At 41.6% G+C, this 26,339-nt stretch overlaps 1 protein-coding gene across 2 annotated transcripts in view; it reads right to left on the minus strand.

The window, feature by feature from the left end:
• Nucleotides 1–470: 470 nt before the first annotated feature.
• Nucleotides 471–26,339, minus strand: part of QTMAN (queuosine-tRNA mannosyltransferase) — a 295,652-nt gene continuing 269,783 nt past the window's right edge. For both annotated transcript variants that reach the window (XM_075317177.1, XM_075317176.1), the window contains exons 8-10: nt 25,460–25,530; nt 24,644–24,735; nt 471–1,551 (exon numbers count right to left, since the gene is read on the minus strand). In XM_075317177.1, the coding sequence (XP_075173292.1) occupies nt 1,468–1,551; nt 24,644–24,735; nt 25,460–25,530 (247 nt within the window). In that variant the 3' untranslated portion in view covers nt 471–1,467. The remainder of the gene's footprint in view (nt 1,552–24,643; nt 24,736–25,459; nt 25,531–26,339) is intronic.

The following is a 26,339-nucleotide window of genomic DNA, read 5'->3' on the forward strand; positions in this document are numbered from 1 at the left end:
CGGCCGCTCATCTCCACCCCTCCGCTTCTATTGGGCGGCCGTTAAGTGACTCCGCTGTGACGCCGCACGAACCGCCCCCTTAGAAAGGAGGTGGTTCGCTGGCCACAGCGACATCGCTAGGCAGGTAAGTCCGTGTGATGGCTCCAAACGATATTGTGCGCCACGGGCAATGATTTGCCCGTGATGCACAAACGACGGGGGCGGGTACGCTCGCTAGCGATATCGCTGCGTGTAAAGCCCCCTTTAGAGAAGCTCTTTATGGGTGACATATAGGGGACCGGCCTATACGACACCAAATATTAACCCTTCCTTATGCCATACATTATAACATGCATAGCAATCTAGCGATGTGAGATGCATTATAGGAATCTTTTCATGTTTACATATTGGGTTTTGCAGTCGTCGCCCCTCCGTCTCGATGCACACATGTAACAAATAAAGCCGTTCTGTCAACATTTGCATAAATCTCTTTATTGGGTTTGGAGTCTTAAAACATTACGGTAATAGAAAAAAAAAAAAAAATTAAATAAATGAAAAAATCCGGCGATGATAAATAATCTGAAGATTCTGCTTATCTGGAAAGTGTTAGAAAAATAAATGTAAAGTCGCTCGTCCCCCCCCCTTTTATCTATTCACTCCAAAAACAAGTGTCTGAGCGGCGAGTTTATCGGATAGATGGCACTGTGCAGCAGATTTCCCCTGTTACTATGAATTACAGCTGTTTATCTTGCAGCTTTCTTTAAGATTAATTAAATGCAAATGTAACTCTGAGAATCCTGGGAATACCTGCCAGACCTCTCATTAATACCTTCACTTAAAAGCCACCGTGCCAGGGAGTCATTAATTTGCAAAAAAAAAAAAAAAATGACGACGCCGGCCTGCGAAACAATTCATGGATGGCTGCCCCATTTAGCCCAGTCACACTCTGATCCTCCTTTTAGACCCTGTGGCCCTTTGAGGACACAATAAGGCTCCGACGATAACCTGGCAGCATAGGTAGAAATCCAGCCAAGTGTGAATGTTTGAAGCCGGAGCTTTGGCTGCCATCGAGTCGGCGAAAAACACACACACAAAAAAAAAAAAAAAAAGAAAGAATTCAGGCACCATGTCATCCAGTACAAAGGATAAAAAGAGATTTATCCGGAAATTCAATGTGGCACCACATATGGGATACATGAGGGCCGTTACACAACAGGCCACAGAGATGTTTTGGTTTTTTTTTCTTCTTCACCGTTTCGTATAAAGCGGAAGACATCGAAACGTTCGGAGGAACGAGGATGATGAGGAGGGTGGTAGTGACGATGATGGTGGTGGCCACACCAGATGGCTGCGGCTTCCTCGGCAGAATTTGGAGGATTTTTTTGTGTTTTTTCACCCCCCCCCCGATCAGGTAAATATGGGCACACTCTGGAAAGTTTCGACTGATTCCGTGCCTTAGGCTGCAAGTTTGTGACTTCGCCCCATCTGTCACGGATCCTTCCCGGGTTCTGCTGTTAGGAGAGACCTGAATTCACCGCTCAGAGATGCCCAGGAATACGGAGCCGTCTCACCCTGCGGAGGGAGGAAGAAGAAAGGAGAGATATTAACTGTTCGGTGACAAGTGGTTGAGCGGCAGAGGGGGGGGGGGGAGAAGGGAAAAGGGGGGGGGGATTTTGATCCTGAAAAATGAGCAATTTCTAAACATGACCATATTGCATTAACGCAGATTTACATTCTCCTGCTATAAATAATACATCGTTGTTTCACCGGAGACATGAACAGCATATATTGTATATATACAGGAATAGAAAACAGGAAAATATCCAAGTGTGAATACAAATACAGGCACAGTCCCCTAATCCAGCATTGGATAATCCAGAAAAACAGATACATCTTCAGGGAAACAATTGCTGGATTATTATAAGAAAAATAAGGTTATAAATACAAAGATATGTAAAAACAAAAAAACATTTGTTTCCTGTATATTCATTCATACATATATAGCAGTATTAAGATCCTGGCATTATTTACACTTTTTTAATAGTAATAGTTTTCATTTTTTTCTTGGGGGACAGGCCGGGTGGGGGGGGGGGGAGGGGTTTGTAATTTGAAAATTAACTGTATTTTTGTGCTGGAAATAATTGTTCAATTATAAAGCTTTCTGGATAGTGAAAAAAAATATATATAATTTATATTGGCTCAGTGGTTAGCACTGTACAGTGTGTGGCTTAGTGGCTAGAACTGTACAGTGGCTCAGTATTTAGAACTGTACAGTCAGCCTCAGTGGTTAGCACTGTATGCCAGCTCAGTTAGTACTGTACGGTGTGTGGATCAGTAGTTAGAACTATACAATGAGTGACTCAGTGGTTAGCACTGTACAGTGAGTGGCTCAGTGGTTAGCACTGTACAGTGAGTGGCTTAGTGGCTAGAACTGTACAGTGGATCAGTGGTTAGCACTGTACAGTGAGTGGCTCAGTAGTTAGAACTGTACAGTCAGCCTCAGTGGTTCGCACTGTATGCTGGCTCAGTTAGTACTGTACAGTGTGGCTCAGTGGTTAGAACTGTACAGTGAGTTTTTCAGTGGTTAGCACTGTACAGTGGCTGGTTCAGTGGTTAGCAGTACTGTACAGTGGCTCAGTGGTTAGTACTGTATGCTGGCTCAGGTGTTAGTACTGTACAATGGGTGGCTAAGTGACTAGAACTGTAAAGTGGGTGGCTCAGTGGTTAGCACTGTCGCTTTGCAGCGCTGGGGTCCTGGGTTCAAATCCTACCAAGAACAACATCTGCAAGGAGTTTGTATAGTATGTTCTCCTGTTTTTTTTGGTGGGTTTCCTCCCACACTCCAAAGACATAGTGATAGGAAATGTAGATTGTGAGCCCCGATGGGGACAGTGATGATGTTTGTATGTTTGTAAAGAGCCGTGACTTAGCTGTCAGAATCATGGCAATATGAAGAAAACTGAAAAGACAAAAGGTGCTAATAAGGTACTAATGTTAAAGTACATTTGTAGGTAATATCAGATGTGCTCACCTGATGCAGCTGTGAAAATCGTGCTATTGAAAGCGTGAAGTTACGGCTGCAGCAGGAACCACAAGGAGTTGGCGTCAAAAGACCGAATAGAAGTGGACTCCCGCGCTGCCGTAAGAAGCTGGTCAGCAGCAACGGTTAAATCGTGATTTTATTACACGTTTTGGAGATCACATCTCCTTCCTCCGATAAATCACACACGTACAAGTGATGTCCAAGTCAGCGGACATATACGAGTAATAAGGGAATGTGTGTCACACAACCAGAAGTAAAGCATGCAGTCAGCTGCTGCAGAGTCCACGTGCTAAAAAGCCGCAGCAGAACAAAGTAGATGTGGAACTGTTACTGCGCGGCTGAACATATGGCATAAATCCAGGAAAGTGGAATGAAGGCGGTTTTATTCTACGCGTTTCACACTTCATCAGAAAATCCACCAATATAACCAAATAGGTGATATCGGTGGATTTCCTGATGAAGAAGTAGGGTGACACTTCAAAACGCGTTGAATGAAGCCACCATCATTCAACTTTCCTGGACTTATGCCATATCTTCAGCCGCACAGTAACAGTTCCACATCTACTTTGTTCCTGATCTGCTGTCAGAGATTGACAGTGGCCTCTAAATGGTTAAACAGCAATGTTCTGAACAAGCTGTGATTGATGCTTTTCAAGACACATTCTGGCAAACGTCGCATGTGGGGCGGGCTCTACTCTTGAGCAGCTCCACACTTGGAGACCCCAGCACCTCCTCTACACTTGTGGAAATTAGTATCCCCCTCCACACTTGTGGATCCCAGCACTCCCCTCCTCCACACTTGGAGACCCCAGAGCCCTCATCCACACCTGTGGACGGTAGCATTCCCAGCCACACTAGTGGACCCCAGAGCACTGCTCCACACCTGTGGAAAGTAGAATACCCCTCTACACTTGCGAGCACCAGCGACCCCCTCCTGTTCCACACTTAGGGACCCCAGCACCCCCCTTCACACTTGCAGACCCCTTCAAGCTTTCACACTTGGAAAGCAGCATCCTCCTCCACGCTTACAGACCCCAGCGCCCCATCCAGATTTACTGTATGGATCCCATGCCTCCTCCACACTTGTGGAAAGTAGCTTCCCCTTCAAACTTGAGGACCCTGGTGCCATATTCACACTTGCGGAACCCAGCACCCCACCACACTTGGAAAGCAGCGTCCCCCTCCACACTTGCAGATCCCAGTACCCCCTCCACAACTGAAGACCCTGGCGCCCTGCCCCCTTCTTTCACATGTATGGATCCCAGCATTCCCCTTCACACTCGCAGAACCCAGCACCCCTCTTCACACTTGTGTATCCCAGAACTCCCCCCTCCAGCTCCACACTTGTGGATTCTAGCACCCCCCTCCACACTTGTGGATTCTAGCAACCCCCTCAATGTTTGCAGACCTCAACGCTCTCCTCAACACTTGTGGACCATAGCGCCATTCCACACTCACGGACCCCAGTGCCCTTCAACACATGTGGACCCCAGCACCACCCTCAACCCTTGCAGACCACAGCACCCCCCCCTCTACACTTGCGGACTCCAGCATCCTCCTCAACACTTGTAGACCCCAGCGCTCTCCTCCACATTCGCAGACCCCAGCATCCTCCATTTGTGGACCCACTGCCACCAAATACACCTGCGGATGCCAGCACTCCCCTCGAAACTTGCAGACCCCAGTGCAGATGTACTGCTTTGTCAGTTTCCGCTAAGAAGTTTTAAAGAGCTCAGATATTACTGCCATATGATTTCCAAGTTTTACTGCAATGAACTTTCCAAGTGCTCAATTTTTCGCCCCTGTAAACAAATAAAGGGGAGATTTACCTGGAGCAGTAATGATAGAAAACACTGAGAGAATGAAAGTGAGTGAAATGAGCAACCACAAAGAAACACGGAAAAAAAAAGTCTCAAACGTAGACAGGAAGGAGATGAGCAGCGAAGGTAAATATTAAAGTGAGACATGGAGACGCGGCTGATTCTAGTTCACAGGGCCTCCGCTACGGCATGTGAAAGCTGGTCTTCATTAAGTGACAATGGTCCGGTCTTCAGAGCGATTGGGAAGCATCATTAGGACTCGGTGCGGTTTTGCTGCACATCAATGAGAATCAGCCTCGGCTGGTGGCGGAGACGACTCCGATATGTTTGTGCCTTCAGGCTGGAGACATTATTTGTACATGGATACGAGACTATATGATAAGTGGCTCATCATATCACAATGCAAACATGGCCTAATTAGCTTGAGGAGTGCTCCTCATTTCCAGACAGACAGAGACACGGCACAATCTGCAATTTCTATGTTGCTGCTTTTCCCAAGCTATGGTCGTCTGATCTGAAAGTTCTCTATCGAGAAAAGATCAAGGCAAAGAGAGCGAGAAAGAGAAAAAACTAAATCAGTAAATCAGAATCTTGCTAGAAGTTTCTCCAGCTATGGAAGTCTTCAGTATATTGGAGGACCATGGACAAATCTACCATATTTAGAGTAATAGGACCCTAAACCATAAAGAGATTTTCCGAGACGTTAAAAAACAAGTTGTCCAAAAATATGGCAATGTTCTAAAATGAAGGAATAACTATTATTACTTGATGGGTGGAGCAAAAGGATTTGTAGAGCCCTGGTCCAGTTGCCATGTTGGTCGATCGTGACCAGTCTGGACCACAGAGCTGCGTACCTTATTTCACTTACTGGAAACGCCAAATACCTCTTTCGATTAGTATCCAGGTGCAACATCATCGTTGCCACCTCAAGTTCATGTGTCCTATAAGGTCATAAAAGGTGGAACGTTTAAGCAAAGGTTGGTGGCCACATATTTATATCCAGAAGTGGTCAGACCCATTTTGGTGACAGTGAAGGCTAAGGAAACATTGATGGTCTATCTTCACTGGCTGAAGGTCCAACCATCGAGTGTGCCATGGATCGACAGAATAAGAGAAAAGTGATACTCACTGATGTGCTGCAGCTCCTTCATTGTAGCACATTATACACCAGTATCAATGTGAATGCGGCGGTGTCTAATATTGCAATTTTGTTCACGTAAATAGGGTAGACCTGGAAAACCAGACACAGCTGTGTGAAGACACAGTCGCGTGAAAAGATGGGTAACCTGCATTTGGCTTTCAATCTGTATTGTGTCCATCCTGGGGATATACCATTGTATCTGGTGATATCATCTGAGGTGGTGGTTCCCAAACATTTCAGTTTTGGAACCCAAAGACTAAACCAGCCACAGACCCCACTTAACATTAAGGCGAGTGGAAGAAACTGTTAAATTAGGAACTGGGTTCTAAGAATTTAAACGGCAAACTTTATAAAATTTGAAATCCTGTCTAACAAATATGGCATTTTAGGACACAGTAAAGTCTTTGGATTTAGATCATCCAGTTAACAGCCAGATGGAGAACATTCCAGAAAACTGGTGCAGCTCTAGAGAAATCTTGCACATGAGAACATGAGCTCTACACTTTGGATGAATTTAGACTTCAGGCAAATCATACCATACTGATTTCAGCAGGATCGGATAATTCCCTAATGCAGTGTTCCCGAACTCCACCAACAATGCATGTTTTCATGATTTCCTTAGTATTGCACAGGTGATAATTTGTTCACCTGCACAGGTGATGATTCCCACACCAATGCAATACTAAGGAAATCCTGAAAACATGACCTGTTGGTGGCTCCTGAGGACTGGAGTTAGTGAACACTGCCCTAATGTTTTGAGGGGCCTCCCTAACTTCCCCAATTGTTGATGGGTGGGGAGAAAAGGATTTGGGTTGCTGACTTTATGTTTAGCCTGGAGATAAGTTGCTGGCAAATGAGTCTGGCAACGACTGTGTGGTGGAGAAGTCTGGCAACGACCGTGTGGTGGAGAAGTCCGGCAACGACCGTGTGGTGGAGAAGTCTGGCAACGACTGTGTGGTGGAGAAGACTGGCAACGACTGTGTGGTGGAGAAGACTGGCAATGACTGTGTGGTGGAGAAGACTGGCAATGACTGTGTGGTGGAGAAGTCTGGCAACGACTGTGTGGTCGAGAAGTCTGGCAATGACTGTGTGGTCGAGAAGTCTGGCAATGACTGTGTGGTCGAGAAGTCTGGCAATGACTGTGTGGTGGAGAAGTCTGGCAACGACCGTGTGGTGGTGAAGTCTGGCAACGACCGTATGGTGGAGAAGTCTGGCAACGACCGTGTGGTGGAGAAGTCTGGCAACGACTGTCTGGTGGAGAGCATAGGAGCTCCAGTCCGTTTCTGTGTATGGAGCAGCTATGAGAGTTAGCTGTCGGTTGAGCAGTCGTTTGGCCGACAGCTGTGTAATATGTATGGACGGCTTTAAGTGCAGCTTTGGGTAGAGCTTTCTGCATGAGTGTGATAACTAGTGATGAGCGGACCGGTGGAAGTTCGGTTTGATGGGTTCTGCCAGACTAAGTTCAGTTTGGGACCCGGACTTGACCTGAACCCCAATGGAAGTCACTAATTTGGTAGTTCGGTTACGTTTTTCCATTTTTTTTTTGTTTGGTGCCCACTACATCCGATCATGCTGTTGATACACCCAGTATGAGTGGTTCAAACACTGCAAATGGCTCTCACTGGGCTGAGCACCGAGCGTACCTGACCACAACTATTCCCGCTCGAGTAATCAGCATATGTAAAGCAACCAAACTCCAACACTAGTGTTTTTGTAATGCCCATCCTCCAATATGTAAATGTACTGACAGATACTCAACAAAAGTTGCAATTTATAAAAAATTCTAGGCACCGTCCATAAAATTGTCACTTTTGGTAAATACCAGAACGCCGGCTCCGCACTGGTGGGAATGAGTTTCATGCAAACAAATTAAATCGGGAGATGCTCAAATATTTATCAAAAGGTGGAAAAACCCCAGGAGTAAAAAAGAAAAACAAAATCTATAATTTTTGTATCATTCAATATTGTATTTTTTAATCTCTCTGATCTTCCTTTTGCCAATAACTTGAAATACTCAACACAAACATCATTTTCCTTCGGCTCCATCACTAGTTCCCTGTTTACAACCTAAAGGTCTCTCTTCCATTCTGTGTGTCATAAATTATAAATGGATGTGTACTTTCCTCTCACCAAATGTGTATCCATCTGCCACCCTATTTATCCGATCCCCTTATCGTGGTAACTACGTTTTTTTCTTTTTCTATAAACATTTCTTTTCCCCTGCCATATTCTTCCACCCTGAAGAGAGCACACCGGCTGCTCGGAGGTTTTCTGTCTCCTGCAGTGAAGGGGGAGATGGCATTTTGCATTATCCAAATTGAAATAGGACGGAGAATTAGATCTCTGCACTTGGAAGAGCCTTGAAGTGCCAGTGACACTAGTTATAAGTCATGGCGTATGATAAGTTCCTAGTTTCGCTGGATTTGCTAATTGTCCAGGAACCCTGCTGCCTTTTTTTCAATGACTCCTGAAACTTAACAGTGCAGTAAAGTTACCGCGATCTTTTAGAAGTCGGCAAACGTCACTTTTGAGTTCAGGCTCGAGAGTAAAATGGCATGAATATGCAACATCGGGCCTTTTAAAGTGAATGCCTATCCCTGTCGATTAACTTCTTAATACATCTTTATAGTTTTCAGGAATTCTGTTTTCTTTGCAGATACAGAGCACCAAATCCCCTGCAGGGGCAGAGCACAATGATAGAATGGAGGGATTGCTGCGCATGCGCAGAACAATCCACTTCACTTCTCCAAAAATAAAAAGAAAGCTGAGTAAGAGTGATGTGCTCAATTCAGAACTTCCATAGAAGCAAACAGAGAGCTGCACTTGCACAGCCATTTTTCCATTAATAGAGGAAAAATGAATGGACACAATAAAGCTCTATGGATTCTTGTGGTTGAGATATGTGCAAGTCTCCGGGGTGGGACCCATATCTATCCCATGCATACGCCGATCATCATAGTCTTAGCACAAGTGCAATAGAGCGTTTTACTTGGAGCTGTCCAACTCAATGCTCTGCGCATGAGGCAATACTGATGGGAGCTGTCAGACTCAATGCTCTGCGGATGAGCCAATACTGATGGGCGTTGTCCGACTCAATGCTCTGCACCAATACTGATTGGAATACCATTTTATCTGACTTAATGTTCTGCACATGGCGCCAATATTTATGGGAGCGGTCTGACTCAATGCTCTGCGCATGCACCAATATTGATGGAAGCTGTCCGACTCAATGCTCTGCGCATGCACTAATATTGATGGGAGCTGTCCGACTCAATGCTCTGCGCATGCACCAATATTGATGGGAGCTGTCCGACTCAATGCTCTGCGCATGCGCCAATATTTATGGGAGCTGTCTGACTCAATGCTCTGCGCATGCGCCAATATTGATGGGAGATGTCCGACTTAATGCTGTGCGCCAATACTGATGGGAGTACCATTTTATCCGACTCAATGCTCTGAGCATGCGCCAATACTGATGGGAGCTGCCCAACTTAATGCTCTGCGCATGTGCCAAAACTGATGGGAGCTGTCCGACTCAATGCTCTGCGCATGCGCCAATATTGATGGGAGATGTCCGACTTAATGCTGTGCGCCAATACTGATGGGAGTACCATTTTATCCGACTCAATGCTCTGCGCAAAAAAAGGAAAAATGAATGGACACAATAAAGCTCTATGGATTCTTGTGGTGGAGATATGTGCAAGTCTCCGGGGTGGGACCCATATCTATCCCATGCATACGCCGATCATCATAGTCTTAGCACAAGTGCAATAGAGCGTTTTACTTGGAGCTGTCCGACTCAATGCTATGCGCATGCGCCAATACTGATGGGAGCTGTCCGACTCAATGCTCTGCACATGTGCCGATACTGATGGGAGCTGTCCTACTCAATGCTCTGCGCATACGCCAAACTGATGGGAATACTATTTTAAGCATAATTTAACAGATGCCATTACCCAGTAATAGATCTGTACAGTGAGAGACCAGTGAATTTGAAGGCAGGAAAAAAGGCTGAAGAATGATGTATTTTTCCCATAAAACTCAATGCAAGTTTGTACACCCCCTCAAATAGTCTTACAGGGATATTTTGCTTAGTATAATTTATCACCTATTCGTAAGATAAGCAATAGCTACAAGAGGGGTAGGAGCCAACGCTGAGAAAATCACTGATGGCCACAATGGGGGATACAAGTCAGAGTGCCGTATTCTGCAGTCTCGTCGTAATAGTATCATGGTCGAATGAGCTCTGGGGTCTCAATAGTTGGATCACAACCAATCTAGTAGTTATCACCTATCCTATGAGTGTTTTTGCTCCCCATGATGTTTCGAATTAAAGAAAGACCCCTATAGGGTATAGTGGGCTAGGTGTCCAGAAATGTTACTTTAGCTTAATCGTACTTCAGTTGAGTTACACCGGCTGAGTGTGCGCTATTTACCAATGCATTGGCACATGCACAAAGCAGGGAGCCAGCCACTTCCGGGAAAAAGTCTGTTCTGCGCATGCACCGATACTGTGCTGATCAGAGTCAGATTTTAGCCTTGAATTATACAATCACTGTCATTTATGAAGTGGGGGCAGAAAGGTGAAAGTTAAGGTGTCTGTGCCTCCTTCTTTGGCTCAACCGTTAATGGGACAATGCGCTGGACTGCACAGCCCCGCCCATGGTGCACCGAACACCTGATTTGCATATTAATCTAAAGTATGATTTCCAGAAACTAATTCCATGGATCTTTCAAGTAACAGTGCGATTCTTCTTAGGGCAAGGTCACCTACAAGGAGCTTACTCTGAAACCATATGACCTGACAGACTCCCAAAGCTTTGGAGGTGACCTTGCTGGTAATAGGAAGACATGCTGGGACTTATAGTCGAACAGGTTGTCTACCGCCAAATCAGGTGATCTTCTGTGTCATCTCTGAATGTCTCCGATGTCTTTTAAATGGATGTAAACGCTACAGTGAGCGTAATTAGATGACAACTAGAATAAAAAAGTGTAACAAGAATTAGACAACAGAAGGTCTGTAACAGCTATGTCAGGCAATCTGTTGGAAGGCAAACCGCAATTGCCCCCCTCCTGAGAACTCGAAAGTTTTCTGAGCAAGAAATATAATTTGTCTTGGGCTTAATGCAACCTACAAAAACACTGGCTGGGGGCAGAACGTATGCGAAGGTGTGAGATGTAAGTGTCCGCGACTAATGAGGAGAACACAGGAACCAGTCACTTATGGAGTATTGAAGAATAAACTAAAAATGAGCGCCGGCTCATCCCCCTTGTCATCCGTAATTAGGATGGAGTGAAATAATATCGGTCGTGTTATCTCCACATTAATAAACGAACGCGCCAATGTCAGACGTCACTTATCTATTGCTACAGTAACGCCATCCATTTTTGTCTTGCACATTGACGTGGCGTTACTCCCCGGATTATTGGGAGGGAAAGGTAAAGATTTGCTTTACTAACATTGGTTATCCTGTGAGCTTAGCGGACAAATTGCTAATGTTTGTATTATTTTTCAGTCTGTTCAAGATAGATCGATGGATGGAAGGATGGATGGAAAGATAGATAGATGGATTGATGGATAGATGATGTATAGATGAATGAATAAACAGATGGATGGATACATAGATGAAGGATGGATGGATGGATGGAACGATAGATGCATAGATAAATGGATGGATAGATAGATGATGGACAGATAGATGGATTGACGAATGGGTAGATGTATAGATGAATGGATGGATAGACAGATGGATGGATAGATGATAGATAGATGATGGATTGAAAGATAGATTATGGATAAATGGATTGATGGATAGATAAATGATGTATGGATGGATAGATGAATGGAGAAACAGATAGATGGATACATAGATGGATGGATAAATAGATGATGGGCAGGTAGATAGATGGGTTGATGGATAGACAGATAGATGGATAGATAGATGATAGATAGATAGATGGATAGATAATGGATAGATAGATAGAGGGATAGATAGATGGATAGATATAGATAATGGATGGATGGATAGATTGATGATGGACAGGTAGATAGATGGATGGATGGATAGATAGATAGATAGACAGACAGACAGAGGGACAGACAGAGGGACAGACAGAGGGACAGACAGAGGGACAGACAGAGGGACAGACAGAGGGACAGACAGAGGGACAGACAGAGGGACAGACAGAGGGACAGACAGAGGGACAGACAGAGGGACAGACAGATAGATTAGAGGGATAGATGGATAGATAGATAATGGATAGATAGATAGATGGATGATGGATAGATAGATGGATGGATGATGGATGGATAGATAGAGGGATAGATAGATAGATGGATGATGGATAGATAGATAGATAGATAGAAGATAGATAGATAGATAGATAGATAGAGGGATAGATAGATAGATAGAGGGATAGATAGATAGATAGATAGAGGGATAGATAGATAGAGGGATAGATAGATAGATAGAGGGATAGATAGATAGATAGATAGAGGGATAGATAGATAGAGGGATAGATAGATAGATGGATGATAGATCGATGCACAGATGGATAGATGGATAAGACATAGAGATAGGAAGATAAATAGACAGTGGGATGGATGGAGGGATAGATGAAGACAGAAGGTTATGCAGACAGATATATATTTTAGTAGGATGATGTAAGCACTCCATACTGAGTCGGGCTGTGTGCGGGTCGGGGGTGAGGGTAATGTGTGATCTGTGTAACGCTGCAGTATGATATTTGCACATGGAGTCTGAGTTGAGTGTTTCCTGTGAGTTATGTAACACGCTGGTGACTTGGATCTGCCACATCTGCTTTGTATCCATCCACAGTAACAGAATATTATAGATTAGATGGAGACGGAGCAGGAAGCTTTAATTAATGCGAAGGATCCAGGGATACCCGGAGATTCTAAAATACAAGAACTGTACAAATGAGAAAACAACCTATTATAGGGGGCTGCTGAGACAATCCTGAGGGGACAGGACCTGGAGACACCGGCAGGTGACTAGTGGCCGCTTCACTAATCTACATGGGTCACGAAAAGAAAAATTCAGGTCAGAATCCACGTAAACTGTTGAATTATGTTCTAAATTTATGCAGCTCTGGGGTATAATACAGGATGTAAGTAATATAATTTATCTACAGTGCCTACAAGTAGTATTCAACCCCCTGCAGATTTAGCAGGTTTGATAAGATGCAAATAGGTTAGAGCCTGCAAACTTCAAACAAGAGCAGGATTTATTAACAGATGCATAAATCTTACAAACCAACAAGTTATGTTGCTCAGTTAAATTTTAATACATTTTCAACATAAAAGTGTGGGTCAATTATTATTCAACATATGAATGGGAGAACAGAGGGAGTGGTAGTCAAAGGTCATGCCAAAGACCAGCAAAACATAAATGACGTCAGTCACTGCTTTTTTGCAAAAATATGACAAATATTTATTAAATTGAATAAATAGCAAAAAAGTGACATAGAGACATAAACAAGCACATTACATACAGATCAGGCTCAAGAGGAGATGTCACTGAAGTACAATAAACCAAGGATCCATATCCCATCAGGGGAGCAGTGTAACAAGATGGTACAGAGGGACATGGTCTGATGAAGACTCCGGACAATAGATACCACATAACTCCACTGTCTCAAAGTGTGCACACATATTACAGTAGGCACTCAAGGGGACAGCAACCATAAGGAGTCCAATAACCGGAGAATCAGACCATGAACCATATATTAATCATATCCAAACAGGTAACAGTCATTAAACATACAAAGTAGAATTAGTCCCTGTACTGCACTCACCCATGATGTGGAGGTGGAACCCGAGCAAAACGTGCCCCGACGCGCACGTTTCGATGTCTTCTTCGGGGGGCCATGGTGTCGAAGAAGACATCGAAACGTGCGCGTCGGGGCACGTTTTGCTCGGGTTCCACCTCCACATCATGGGTGAGTGCAGTACAGGGACTAATTCTACTTTGTATGTTTAATGACTGTTACCTGTTTGGATATGATTAATATATGGTTCATGGTCTGATTCTCCGGTTATTGGACTCCTTATGGTTGCTGTCCCCTTGAGTGCCTACTGTAATATGTGTGCACACTTTGAGACAGTGGAGTTATGTGGTATCTATTGTCCGGAGTCTTCATCAGACCATGTCCCTCTGTACCATCTTGTTACACTGCTCCCCTGATGGGATATGGATCCTTGGTTTATTGTACTTCAGTGACATCTCCTCTTGAGCCTGATCTGTATGTAATGTGCTTGTTTATGTCTCTATGTCACTTTTTTGCTATTTATTCAATTTAATAAATATTTGTCATATTTTTGCAAAAAAGCAGTGACTGACGTCATTTATGTTTTGCTGGTCTTTGGCATGACCTTTGACTACCACTCCCTCTGTTCTCCCATTCATATATTGACTTTTAGGGTGTAGTCTGCATTTAATGCAACTCTTTACGTCACATCGTGCCCACACTCTTTTAATACAATTATTATTCAACCCCTAGGTTTAATATTTTGTGGAATAACCCTTGTTTGCAATTACAGCTAATAATCGTCTTTTATAAGACCTGATCAGGCCGGCACAGGTCTCTGGAGTTATCTTGGCCCACTCCTCCATGCAGATCTTCTCCAAGTTATCTAGGTTCTTTGGGTGTCTCATGTGGACTTTAATCTTGAGCTCCTTCCACAAGTTTTCAATTGGGTTAAGGTCAGGAGACTGACTAGGCCACTGCAACACCTTGATTTTTTCTCTCTTGAACCAGGCCTTGGATTTCTTGGCTGTGTGCTTTGGGTCGTTGTCTTGTTGGAAGATGAAATGACGACCCATCTTAAGATCCTTGATGGAGGAGCGGAGGTTCTTGGCCAAAATCTCCAGGTAGGCCGTGCTATCCATCTTCCCATGGATCCGGACCAGATGGCCAGGCCCCTTGGCTGAGAAACAGCCCCACAGCATGATGCTGCCACCACCATGCTTGACTGTAGGGATGGTATTCTTAGGGTCGTATGCAGTGCCATCCAGTCTCCAAACGTCACGTGTGGTTTGGCACCAAAGATCTCGATCTTGGTCTCATCAGACCAGAGAACCTTGAACCAGTCTGTCTTAGAGTCCTCCAAGTGATCATGAGCAAATTGTAGACGAGCCTTGACATGACGCTTTGAAAGTAAAGGTACCTTACGGGCTCGTCTGGAACGGAGACCATTGCGGTGGAGTACGTTACTTATGGTATTGACTGAAACCAATGTCCCCACTGCCATGAGATCTTCCCGGAGCTCCTTCCTTGTTGTCCTTGGGTTAGCCTTGACTCTTCGGACAAGCCTGGCCTCGGCACGGGTGGAAACTTTCAAAGGCTGTCCAGGCCGTGGAAGGCTAACAGTAGTTCCATAAGCCTTCCACTTCCGGATGATGCTCCCAACAGTGGAGACAGGTAGGCCCAACTCCTTGGAAAGGGTTTTGTACCCCTTGCCAGCCTTGTGACCCTCCACGATCTTGTCTCTGATGGCCTTGGAATGCTCCTTTGTCTTTCCCATGTTGACCAAGTATGAGTGCTGTTCACAAGTTTGGGGAGGGTCTTAATTAGTCAGAAAAGGCTGGAAAAAGAGATAATTAATCCAAACATGTGAAGCTCAATGTTCTTTGTGCCTGAAATACTTCTTACTACTTTAGGGGAACCAAACAGAATTCTGGTGGTTTGAGGGGTTGAATAATAAATGACCCTCTGAATAAACTTTTCACAATTTAAGAAAAAAAAAAAAAAAAAAAAAAGAAATAACATTCTTTTTTGCTGCATTTCACACTTCCAGGCTGATCTACAGTCCAAATGTCACAATGCCAAGTTAATTCCGAATGTGTAAACCTGCTAAATCTGCAGGGGGTTGAATACTACTTGTAGGCACTGTACATACTGACTGTACCAATAGAATAGTGAGTGCAGCTCTGGAGTATAAGGCCTCATGCACACGCTGCATTTTTTTCCGCGTTTATTTTGTGCAGTTTGTGGCAAAAGACTGCATGCATTTCCTTCCCCAGCAGTGTCTATGAGATTTCAGTTTTGCTGTGTGCATGTTGCTTTTTTTGTGCTGCAGTTTTGTGGTGACCAAAAACTGCAGTATGTCAATTCTTTTTCCGTCTTTCCTTGAATTTTTCACTAGTGATGGGCGGACTCGCAGATACCGTGGGTCGGTGGGTCTACCTAGGATTAAAAAACAAACCTGGTTCTGGCCGGATGCCGGTCACCATATAAGACTATGGGGACCAGAATCAAGTGCTTAAAAATAGTGGTAAAAAGGGGTAGGAGCAAGCACGCTATACTTACTGAGTCACCAGCATGGCTGTAATAACTGCTCCCTCTTTCTGTTTCCAGGGCCGCTCATTAGCCTCATACATATTCACACCTTACACCGCCCATCGGTGTCTGTGATTGGTTGCAGTCAGACAGCGCCCCCACCCTGAGCGGCAGCATCTCACTGCTTTCCCATTACAGACGCTATTGGGTGTTGTAAAAATAAATAAATAACGACATAGCATCTCCCCATATAATGATACCTAGCACAGATAAAGGCTACGGCTACTGGCGCTTATCTTGGCTGTGTAGCAAAATAAGAGGAACCACGTGCAGCCTTTTTTTCTTTTTTAATTATTTAAATAAATAATTAAAAAAAAAAAAAAAAAAACGGTGTTCAGTCCCCCCAATTTTTATACCCAGTTAAGATAAAGCCCAACAGCTGGGGGCTTGTATTCTCAGGCTGGGGAGACCCATGCTTAATGGGCCACCCCAACCTAAAAATTGCAGCCTGCAGCCGCCCAGGATCCCAGCACTTTACCTGAGTTTTCCTCATTGCCCTGGTGAGATGGCAATCGGAGTAATAAGGGGTTAATGGCAGCTCACAGCTGCCACTAAGCCCTAGATTAGTAATGGGTAGCATCTGAGACCCCTCCATTACTAATCTGTAAGTGAAAAGAAATAAACACAAACAGCCGAAAAAATCTTTTATTTGAAATAAAAGACAAAAAAGCACCCACTTTCATTATTTTATTAACCCCAAAAATACCCCTGCAGGTCGTGCGTAATCCACACAAGGTCCCACGACGCTTCCAGCACTGCTACATCTGAAGTCACAGCGCGTGATAATGGCACACGACCGGCCGCTGTGAACTTCAGCCAGGAGACTGAGCCGTGATCAGAAGTGACATCACTCAGATTAGCCGCAGCCACAGCTGGAGGTTCTCACGGCTCTGTGACCGCAAGTAATATGTATGATATAGCCCAACAGACCACGCCTGTGATTGGAAGCATCAGACACCCTGTCACTCAGCGTGGGGGCGTGTCTGACTGCAACCAATCACAGAAGCCAGTGGGCGGGGAAAGCAGTGAATATGAATGAGGCTAATGAGCGGCCCCAGAAGCAGAATGAGTAGAAGCGGGAGCAACTTTACAGCCATGCCGTTGACTCAGTAAGAATAGCACGCTCGCTTCATTATTATTTTTTTTTTTCTTACACGAGTGCTGGATCCGGGTACCTTTGAACTTGCACGAGTCTAGCCCATCACTACTCTTCACCCATTGAATAAGAAAAAATGCATTGTCAAAAACGCATGGAAATTGCATGTGTTTTTGGATGCATTTTTGGGCTACAAGCAGCATTTTTGTGGCCACAGGGTGCAGTTTTGTGGTGAACAAAAAATTGCAGCGCGTGGACATAGCCTGAGGCCCCATCTGCACCTTGCAGTTTTTGATGCTTTTTTGGTGCAGTTTGTGGTGACGTTTTACTCACCACAAACTGCATGTTTTTCCTTTCCCAACATAATCTATAAGGCTATGTGCGCACGTTGCGTAATTACATGCAGTTATGCTGCGCTTTGTAGCGCAGTGTAACTGCATGCATCCTGCGTCCCCTTCATAATCTATGGAGATTGTGCAGGGGCCATGCGCACGTGGCGTTTTAGAGTGCAGCGCTTCGGCTGCTGCCAGAAGTGCGCGTTTTAAGAAGTGACATGTCACTACTTCCGTGCGCTTTGCCGGCAGCCCCTGCACTGTCAATGGCAGGAGCTGCAGGCAGAGCGCATGGAATCGGCTTTTTTTTTTTTCACTACGGACATTTTCTGCAGCGATTTGAAGCGCACGTGTGCTCTTCAGATCGCTGAAGAAAATTCTGTAGTGACTGTACGCAACGTGCGCACATAGCCTAAGATTTCAGTTTTTGCTGTGTGCACATTGCTTTATTTTTGGCTGCAGTTTTGTGGTGACCACAAAAATCCAGCATGTCGATTATTTTTGCATATTTTCCCTGCATTTTTCACCCATTGGTGATAAAAAAAAACGCATGGTCAAAAAATGCACCCAAAACTCACTAAAAACACATGCTTTTTTTGGCCACAGTACATTTTTGTGCTTTTTGTGTATACCGTAATACAGGATGTAACTCAGGATCAGTACAGGATAAGTAATGTAATGTATGTACACAGTCACTACACCAGCAGAATAGTGAATGCAGCTCTGGAGTATAATACAGAACCCGCAGATGTTTGGGTTTGGCGGGTCCCTATGGAAAAAAAAAAAAAAAAGTCCAGTATGGGACCTGATTTGAGGTTGGACCTCGCACCTCATATAAGTCTAGGGGAACCCGAACTTGTATGCTGTAATATGGTGGTAGTAAGGGCTAGGGGGCTTCATAAGGAAGGATTAAAGGAGGACAATTATACTTACAGAGTTTCAACGCGGCTGTCACACTGCTTCCCGGTCCGCTCATTAAATCTTATGAATATGCACTGCTTCCCCTGCCCAGCCTTTGTGACAGCATCTGTGATTAGTAGCGGTCAGAGTGCCAGCATGTCGACATCTGTGATTGGTCGCAGTCAGATTGTGACCCCACCCTCTGTGCCGGTGTCTGTGTTTGCTTGCCCTCACACTAGCTGTCTGGGTCTCGGAGTGGAGTGTAAAAATAAATTATTGGGAAAAATGGGGTGGGGTCCCCCATATTTTGATACCCAGTGGAGATTAAGCAGACAGCTAGAGGCTGCAGCACCTAGCTGTGTGCATTTTCTTGACTCTGTTTCAAAATACAAGTAACCCCATGCAGCTTTTTTAAAATTATTTAAATAAATAATTAAAAAAAAACGGCGTGGGGTCCAGCCCAATTTTGATATTTAGCAATGATAAAGCAGACTGCTGGGGGCTGGTATTCTCAGGGTGTGGAGGCCCATGGTTATTGGGCCCTCTCCAGTCTAAAAAAAAAAAGCAGTTCGCAGCCGCTCCAGAATTGGTACATCCATTAGATGCAAAACACCCCTGCAGGTCCGGCGTAATCCACAGACACAACATCTAACGATGATCCAGGCTCTGCTGTATTTGTGGTTGCAGTGCGCGGTCATATTACAAAACATGACTGATTACTGCGGTGCCAGGGACACACTGATGGAGACACAGCTGTGACAGCAGTGACATCAGTGAGTTCACCTGAGGTTACAGGTGGCAATTCCCATGGTACCCCAGCTTTGACCTCAGGTGAACTCAATGAACTTTGTGACCTCACCTCAGGTGAACTCTATGAATGTACCACCTGAGGTGAACTCTATGCTAGATTACTGGCTTAGTCTATGTGAGTATGTTGAGTATTTGGTTGCAGAAAATCTGCATCTCCTGGCAGAAAAACGCAACAAAAACGCAATGTGGTTTTGACACTTTTTTCTGCTACGAGATGCAGATTTTGTACAGAAATTTGTTGCAGATATCTGCACCAAATCTGCATCTACTAGAAGAAAAACACATAAAAAAAAAACCAGAGCGATTTTACAACAGTTTTCTGCCAGGAGATGCAGATTTGGTGCAGAAATTTCAATTGCAACACATTTCTATGCAAAAACTGCATCTCCTGGCTGAAAACCGCATCAAAACCGCATCACGTTTTTTTGATGCGTTTTTCTGCCAGGAGATGCAGATTTTATGCATCCAAATACTCAATGTGCGTACATAGCCTAAACTGTTAATCTGGCATTGAGTTCATCTCAGGCAAGTTCACACAGCTCACCTTAGGCGAGTTCAGAGCTGGGGTACTGTGGGAACCGCCTGCTGTGACCTCAGGTGAACTCATTGATGTCACCGCTCTCTCAGGTGCAGATCAGTCCGTGTGTCCCTGATACCGCAGTGGTCAGTCTTAGATGTAGCAGTGCTGGAATCATCATGGGATGTTTTCTGTGGATTAAGTCAAACCTGCAGGGGTATTTTGGGGGTTAATAAATTTGAGAAAGAGTGTTTTATTTAAATAAAAGATTTTTCTCTGTGTTTTGTATTTATTATTTACTTACACAATTGGAAATGGGGAAATCTCATAGACCCCCTACCCTTTACTATCCTTGAGCTTGAAGACAGCTGTGATTTTTTTGACAAATCACAGCTGTTATTAACCCTTTATATTACCCCGATTGCCACCGCTCCAGTGCAATTGGCATGAGCTGGGTAAAGCGCCAGGATTCACGCATTTAAAGAGCCAATTCTGGGGTGGCTGTGAGCTGCTATTTTTAGGTTGAGGAGGGCCCAATAACCATGGGCCTCCCCAGCCTGAGAATATCAGCCCCCAGCTTTTTGCTTGATCTTGGCTGGGTATCAAAACTGGGTGGACCGCACACAATTTTTTTTAATTATTAATTTAATAATTAAAAAAAGCCACATGGGGTCCCTCGCATTTTGACACACATCAAGATAATGCACACAGATGGGGCCTGTAGCATCCAGCCGTCGGCTTTATCTGCGTTGGGTATCAAAATATGGGGGACCTCACGCCATTTTTTTCAATTTATTTTTATACTCCAATTCGGGACCCAGACAGCTAGTGTCCGACTTCAACCAATCACAGACACTGTCACAAAGGGTGGTGGGGGAAGTAGTACATATTCAAAAGTATGTGATATGATGTTCATATGAGTGGATCCGGAAGCAGTATAACAGCTGCGGGGAGACTCAGTAAGTATAGTATAACTGTCCTGCTTTAATCTCCATCTTGCTTCCTTTTTTTTTTAATTCTTATTTGGGTGGCCGAACCCGAATAGTAATATGGACTTTCCTGAGAAGTCAATGTTCGGGGTCCATGCATGGACCCTGAACTTTACAGTTCAGGTACGCTCATCACTATATAGGATGTAACTCAGGATAAGAATAGAATAAGTAATGTAGTGTATTTACACAGTGACTGCACCAGCAGAATAGTGAGTGCAGATCTGGAGTATAATACAGGAGGTAACTCAGGATCATTAATGTAATGTAAGGACACAGTGACTGCACCAGCAGAATAGTGAGTGCAGCTCTGGAGTATACTACCATATGTATCTCAGGATCAGTACAGGATCAATAATGTAATGTATGTACACAATGACTGCACCAGCAGAATAGTGAGTGCAGCTCTGGAGGATAATACTGGATGTAACTCAGGATCACTACAGGATCAGTAATGTAATGTATGTACACAGTGACTGCACCAGCAGAATAGTGAGTGCAGCTCTGGACTATAATACAGGAGGTAACTCAGGATCATTAATGTAATGTGTGTACACAGTGACTGCACCAGCAGAATAGTGAGTGCAGCTCCGGAGTATAATACAGGATGTAACTTACAAAAGGACTTTAAAAAGTTGCCAAGTTTAAGTAGCAAAGTTATATGATGGGGAACAGGGACAGTGTGTTGTGCACTGAAGCTGAGTGACCTGGTGATATGAAGCATATTAGGACAATATATTATTTATGCCGCTGGTTTTGTACAAATTGTCACCGCAGATAGACCTAAGTACCAGGTTACATTCCCCAAACTTTTTATTCGCAGACCGTACCGTTACGCCGATGCAAGCATCACCCTATATATGTTTTATTCACAGTTTATAACAGTTTCTCCCGTCTATTAGACTGTGAAAAGTCGGATTTTAACAGTGAAACGACTGATGTTTATTGCCGATTAGACCTCAATTTGCACTTGCAGAACGTCTAAACCTTCGCAGCCAAAATATATATATATGTTTCTTTTTTTTCTCTCTATCTAAATCCCAGAGAGAAGGACTATGTCTATAATAGAGACCCCATGCTGTCCGCCATGAATCTGTTTGGTTTGTAAAATGCTAGAACACACAAGACTGCAGCAGAAAAAAAGAAGGAAGGCGACCGAGGCCTGAGGGGCTCCACACACCATAAAGCTCTGCCTTCTGGGTGGGTTCCTTTACTTTTTTTTTCATTACAGGTTAAAAGCTGTATGCAATTCTACTGGCTTGCAAAGCACTGCACACAGCATTGGAACTGTGCAGTCAGCATTTTAAACTATTATAGGCTACCTCCTGAACCATTGCCAAGTTAATAGACAATGAAAGATAATGAGCTTGAAATTGGGTGTTAAATTGCATTTTTTGTTCCTATCTCTATTTTTTCCCATGCTTTAACTGTTTCCTACAGATGCACAATGGAGCTTTACATTGCACATACATCATCAAAATATCTCAGAAGAAACCAAACATTTCGCCCTCCTCCACGACGCCTCCCTGCCAGACATAGTGGGGTTAAACCAGCCAAAATTAAATTCTCACACTGCTGTCTTGCCATAGATAGCAGATTGAAATGACAACATTTTATCTACTACTAAATTTTATTTCAAAAATAAAATATAATAATAATTTATTTTAAATATTTAAGAAAAATAATAGTGATAATACCATTAAAAATAAACATTTTAAATATTTTTTAATTATACTATTAAAAATAAATTTTAAAAAATGTATGTAATAAAAATAATACTATTAAAATTAAAAAATAAATATTTTAAATATTTGTTTAATTAAATACCATAAAAAATAAACAAAAAAAATAAAGAATAATACTAATATTAAAAATAAACAAACATTTTTGTTTAAATAATAATACTATGAAAAAACAATATAAATGTAATAAAAAATAATAATATTATTAAAAATAAACACAAATTAAAATAGATATTAGTTTAATTAAATAACAATATTAATTAAAATAAACAAAAAACAATAAAATAATGATACTAATATTAAAAATATAATTATTTTAAATATTTGTTTAAAAAAATTAAAAAATAATAATACTAATATTAAAAATAAACAAACATATTTGTTTTAACAATTAACTATGAAAAATAAATAAAATGTAATAAAAAATAATACTATTAAAAATAAACTAAAAATATTGTACATATTAGTGTAACTAAATAATACTAATTAAAATAAACAAAAAAATATTTAATAAATGATACTAATATTAAAAATAAACACAAATATTTTAAATATTTGTTTAATAATACCATAAAAAAATAAACAAAAAAATTAAGAATAATACTAATTAAAAATAAACATATTTGTTTCAATAATTATAATACTATGAAAAATAAATATTAATGAAATAAAATATTAGGAATAAACAAAAAATATTGTAAATATTAGTTTAATTAAATAGTACTAATTAAAATAAACCCAAAAAATAATAAAATAAACATACTAATATTAAAAATAATCAAAAGTATTTGTTTAAATAATTATAATAATATGAAAAATAAACCAAAAATATGTAATAAAAAATACTAATAAAAATAAATTAAAAAAATATATATTTTTATAGTAAAAATATTTTAAATGTTTGCTAGCTTAAATACTACTAAAAATTAAAAAAATAATAAAATAATCATAATACTAATATTAAAAATAAACAAATATTTTTTTAAATAAAATGATAATACTATTAAAAATAAAAAAAATAAAACTGTAATACATACTATTCAAAATAAAAAAAGATATTTAAAATATTTTCATTAAAAAAAATAAAAAATAATGCTATTAAATAAACAAATATTTAAAATTTGTAACAAAAACCATATTAAAATAAACAATTTTTCAAAAATAATTATAATAAAAAAATAAATATTTTCCATATTTAATTTAGTAAAAAAAGTAAAAAAAAATACTTAAAATATGTTATTAATAAAAATATTTGACACAATTAAAAAAAAATAGAAAAAATACATTATAGGGCCAATCATAGGTCATCATATAATTTTTGTAAAGACAAATATTCATATAGGAATTTCAAGACTGATCTGATGCTCAAGGGCATGAAAGGACACGGGGAGTGTTAATTTTCATGACAATGCAAAGACACAAAAAAAGAAGAGAGAAAAAAAAAATATTCCGCACCTGATAATTTCTTGATTTCTTCCCCCCTCCCCATTCAAATAATATAATATTCTAATAGTAAAGTGAGCTTATCTTCATTAGTATAATTGTAAGATATTCCTTTCAACTTTCTTTTAAAGCTAATGAGCTGCATTAATCCAGGTTCATTTTTATAAGCCTCGTGGGTCCTAACGTACAGGACAGCCATTTTTTCTTTTTAAAGCAATAAATTAAAGGGAGATCTGGGATGCCTTAAGTGCAAGACTACCATCAGACCTATGGTAATGCAGCTGCCATGTACTTTAATTAATCCTTGTTAGCATAACAACTAATATTCTTGCAAAACACGCTTCTTTTCTAAATAAGTGCACTAATGATACAGTCTCAGCAACAGATTTTGTTGCAATCAAATTTGTCACTAGAGGTTAAAATATGTATATATAATACAAAAAAAAAATGCAATCTTTCCAGCCTATACCTGGAACCGGTGCCTCCTGACAATACCGGGCCTTTTGCAGAAATTCTGTAATTTTTTCAAAAGCTGTTCAGGTGTCGAATACAGATATTCCGCTGCAGGAAAAAACAGATACATTTTTAATGAAACAAAGACCTCAAAGCACACACTCGATATTAGTCACTTTACTAATTAAAAATGCATATTGCTCTGTGCCGTCTCGTGTTTTACATTATTTAAGCCTGATTTTTATGAAGTTACCTCCACTCGCGAAGGATGTTTAATGTTAAATAAGACAGTGTACTCGTTCTGTTTAGACATCTCCTCGGGGTGATTAAAAAACATTATTCTAATGTAACACAACGCAAAGGGGAGAGGGATATTTTGTAGATGTGGATCGCGACGCAGCCACACTATTATTTTTTCTTTTTTTTTATGTTTTTATGTTTTATAGTTTTTTTTTAATTTGTATTAAACTATTTTTGTCTTCTTTTATTTTTTATGTCTTATAAACTTATTCTCTCTTTCTCTAAACATTCCATTTCCTTTTCGGTAAATATTTACCTTTATACGTGTATGGATCTATGTATACATCCAATCGCAGTCAGCCCGCTATGTGCCGTTCCGCCCGAGACTAATGCAAAAAACCTATTTTTTATTTTGCTATTGTAAGAGAACAGATGGTATGTATAAACGCAGTCTAATGTATTGTATCACATTTTTTTTTCCAACATTAACATGACTTTTTTTGCCAAATAAACAAACGTTCTTGCATAACTTTCCAGATTTCAGACTTAAACAGCAAACCGTGGATGTCGATGTCTTGAGCGATGTGCCTACCTGGGAAGATCTCGGGGTACGCCAAAGCTTTGGGGCACAGAGGATAGCAGCCACAGTGCACGGCTTCCAACCTGGAAGAAGAGAGAAGACGCGGCTCCATCACTCGGATGAATTACTAACTTTCTTACTGACAGGTCAGCCCCGCTCCTCCGTGGATGGATACGTTACGACACCAAAGCCTCTCGCTTTATCCTTCAGAAATCCCTCTCCCTGTAAGAAACGCTCGGAGAACATTTTATGGATTATGTCTGAGTTATATATATAACAGAACATGTAGCATATGTTTGCTCGATGAATAAATCAAATCAGAGAACTGCTGTGTCTCTTTTTTTTTTTGGTCCTTTAAATGCTGCTCAACACATTTTTGTAATCACCAAATAAACACATGAAACAACACGGGGAAAGTATGGACAGATTTCCTTAATCATTCTGCAGAAAATAAGAATGCTCATTTGCAACGTATGGTCGGACGTTACAAAACAGATTCTCCGCTGCTGCAATGCGTATAATTCTCGGCAATCGTGTTAACAGCCGTTTAAATATAGTTCTGACTTGTACGCCCGCCTTTATGTTCATGTGGAAAAAATGGCTGTGAAACGGAGATTTTTTTTTTTTTTTGACGGGGGGGTGGGTATTTGTGCAATTTTTTTAACTTTATTAGTTTTGAAGTTTCACATATTTTTGCATTTTGTTTTTTTTTTTGGCTTGGCAATGTTTCCCCATTTTTAACTTATATTATATTTTTATATTTATTTTTTCCTGTTTTCGCTTTGTGCATTTTTTACCTTATTTTGTTGGAGGGGGATTTTTTTGCCTTTTTTTGCTTTTGCATTCTGTGCATTTTTTACATTTTCCTTCTTTGGGTTGTTCAGGGTTGTTT

The sequence above is a fragment of the Anomaloglossus baeobatrachus genome, chromosome 7, assembly GCF_048569485.1.
Source record: "Anomaloglossus baeobatrachus isolate aAnoBae1 chromosome 7, aAnoBae1.hap1, whole genome shotgun sequence".
Taxonomy (NCBI): domain Eukaryota; kingdom Metazoa; phylum Chordata; class Amphibia; order Anura; family Aromobatidae; genus Anomaloglossus; species Anomaloglossus baeobatrachus.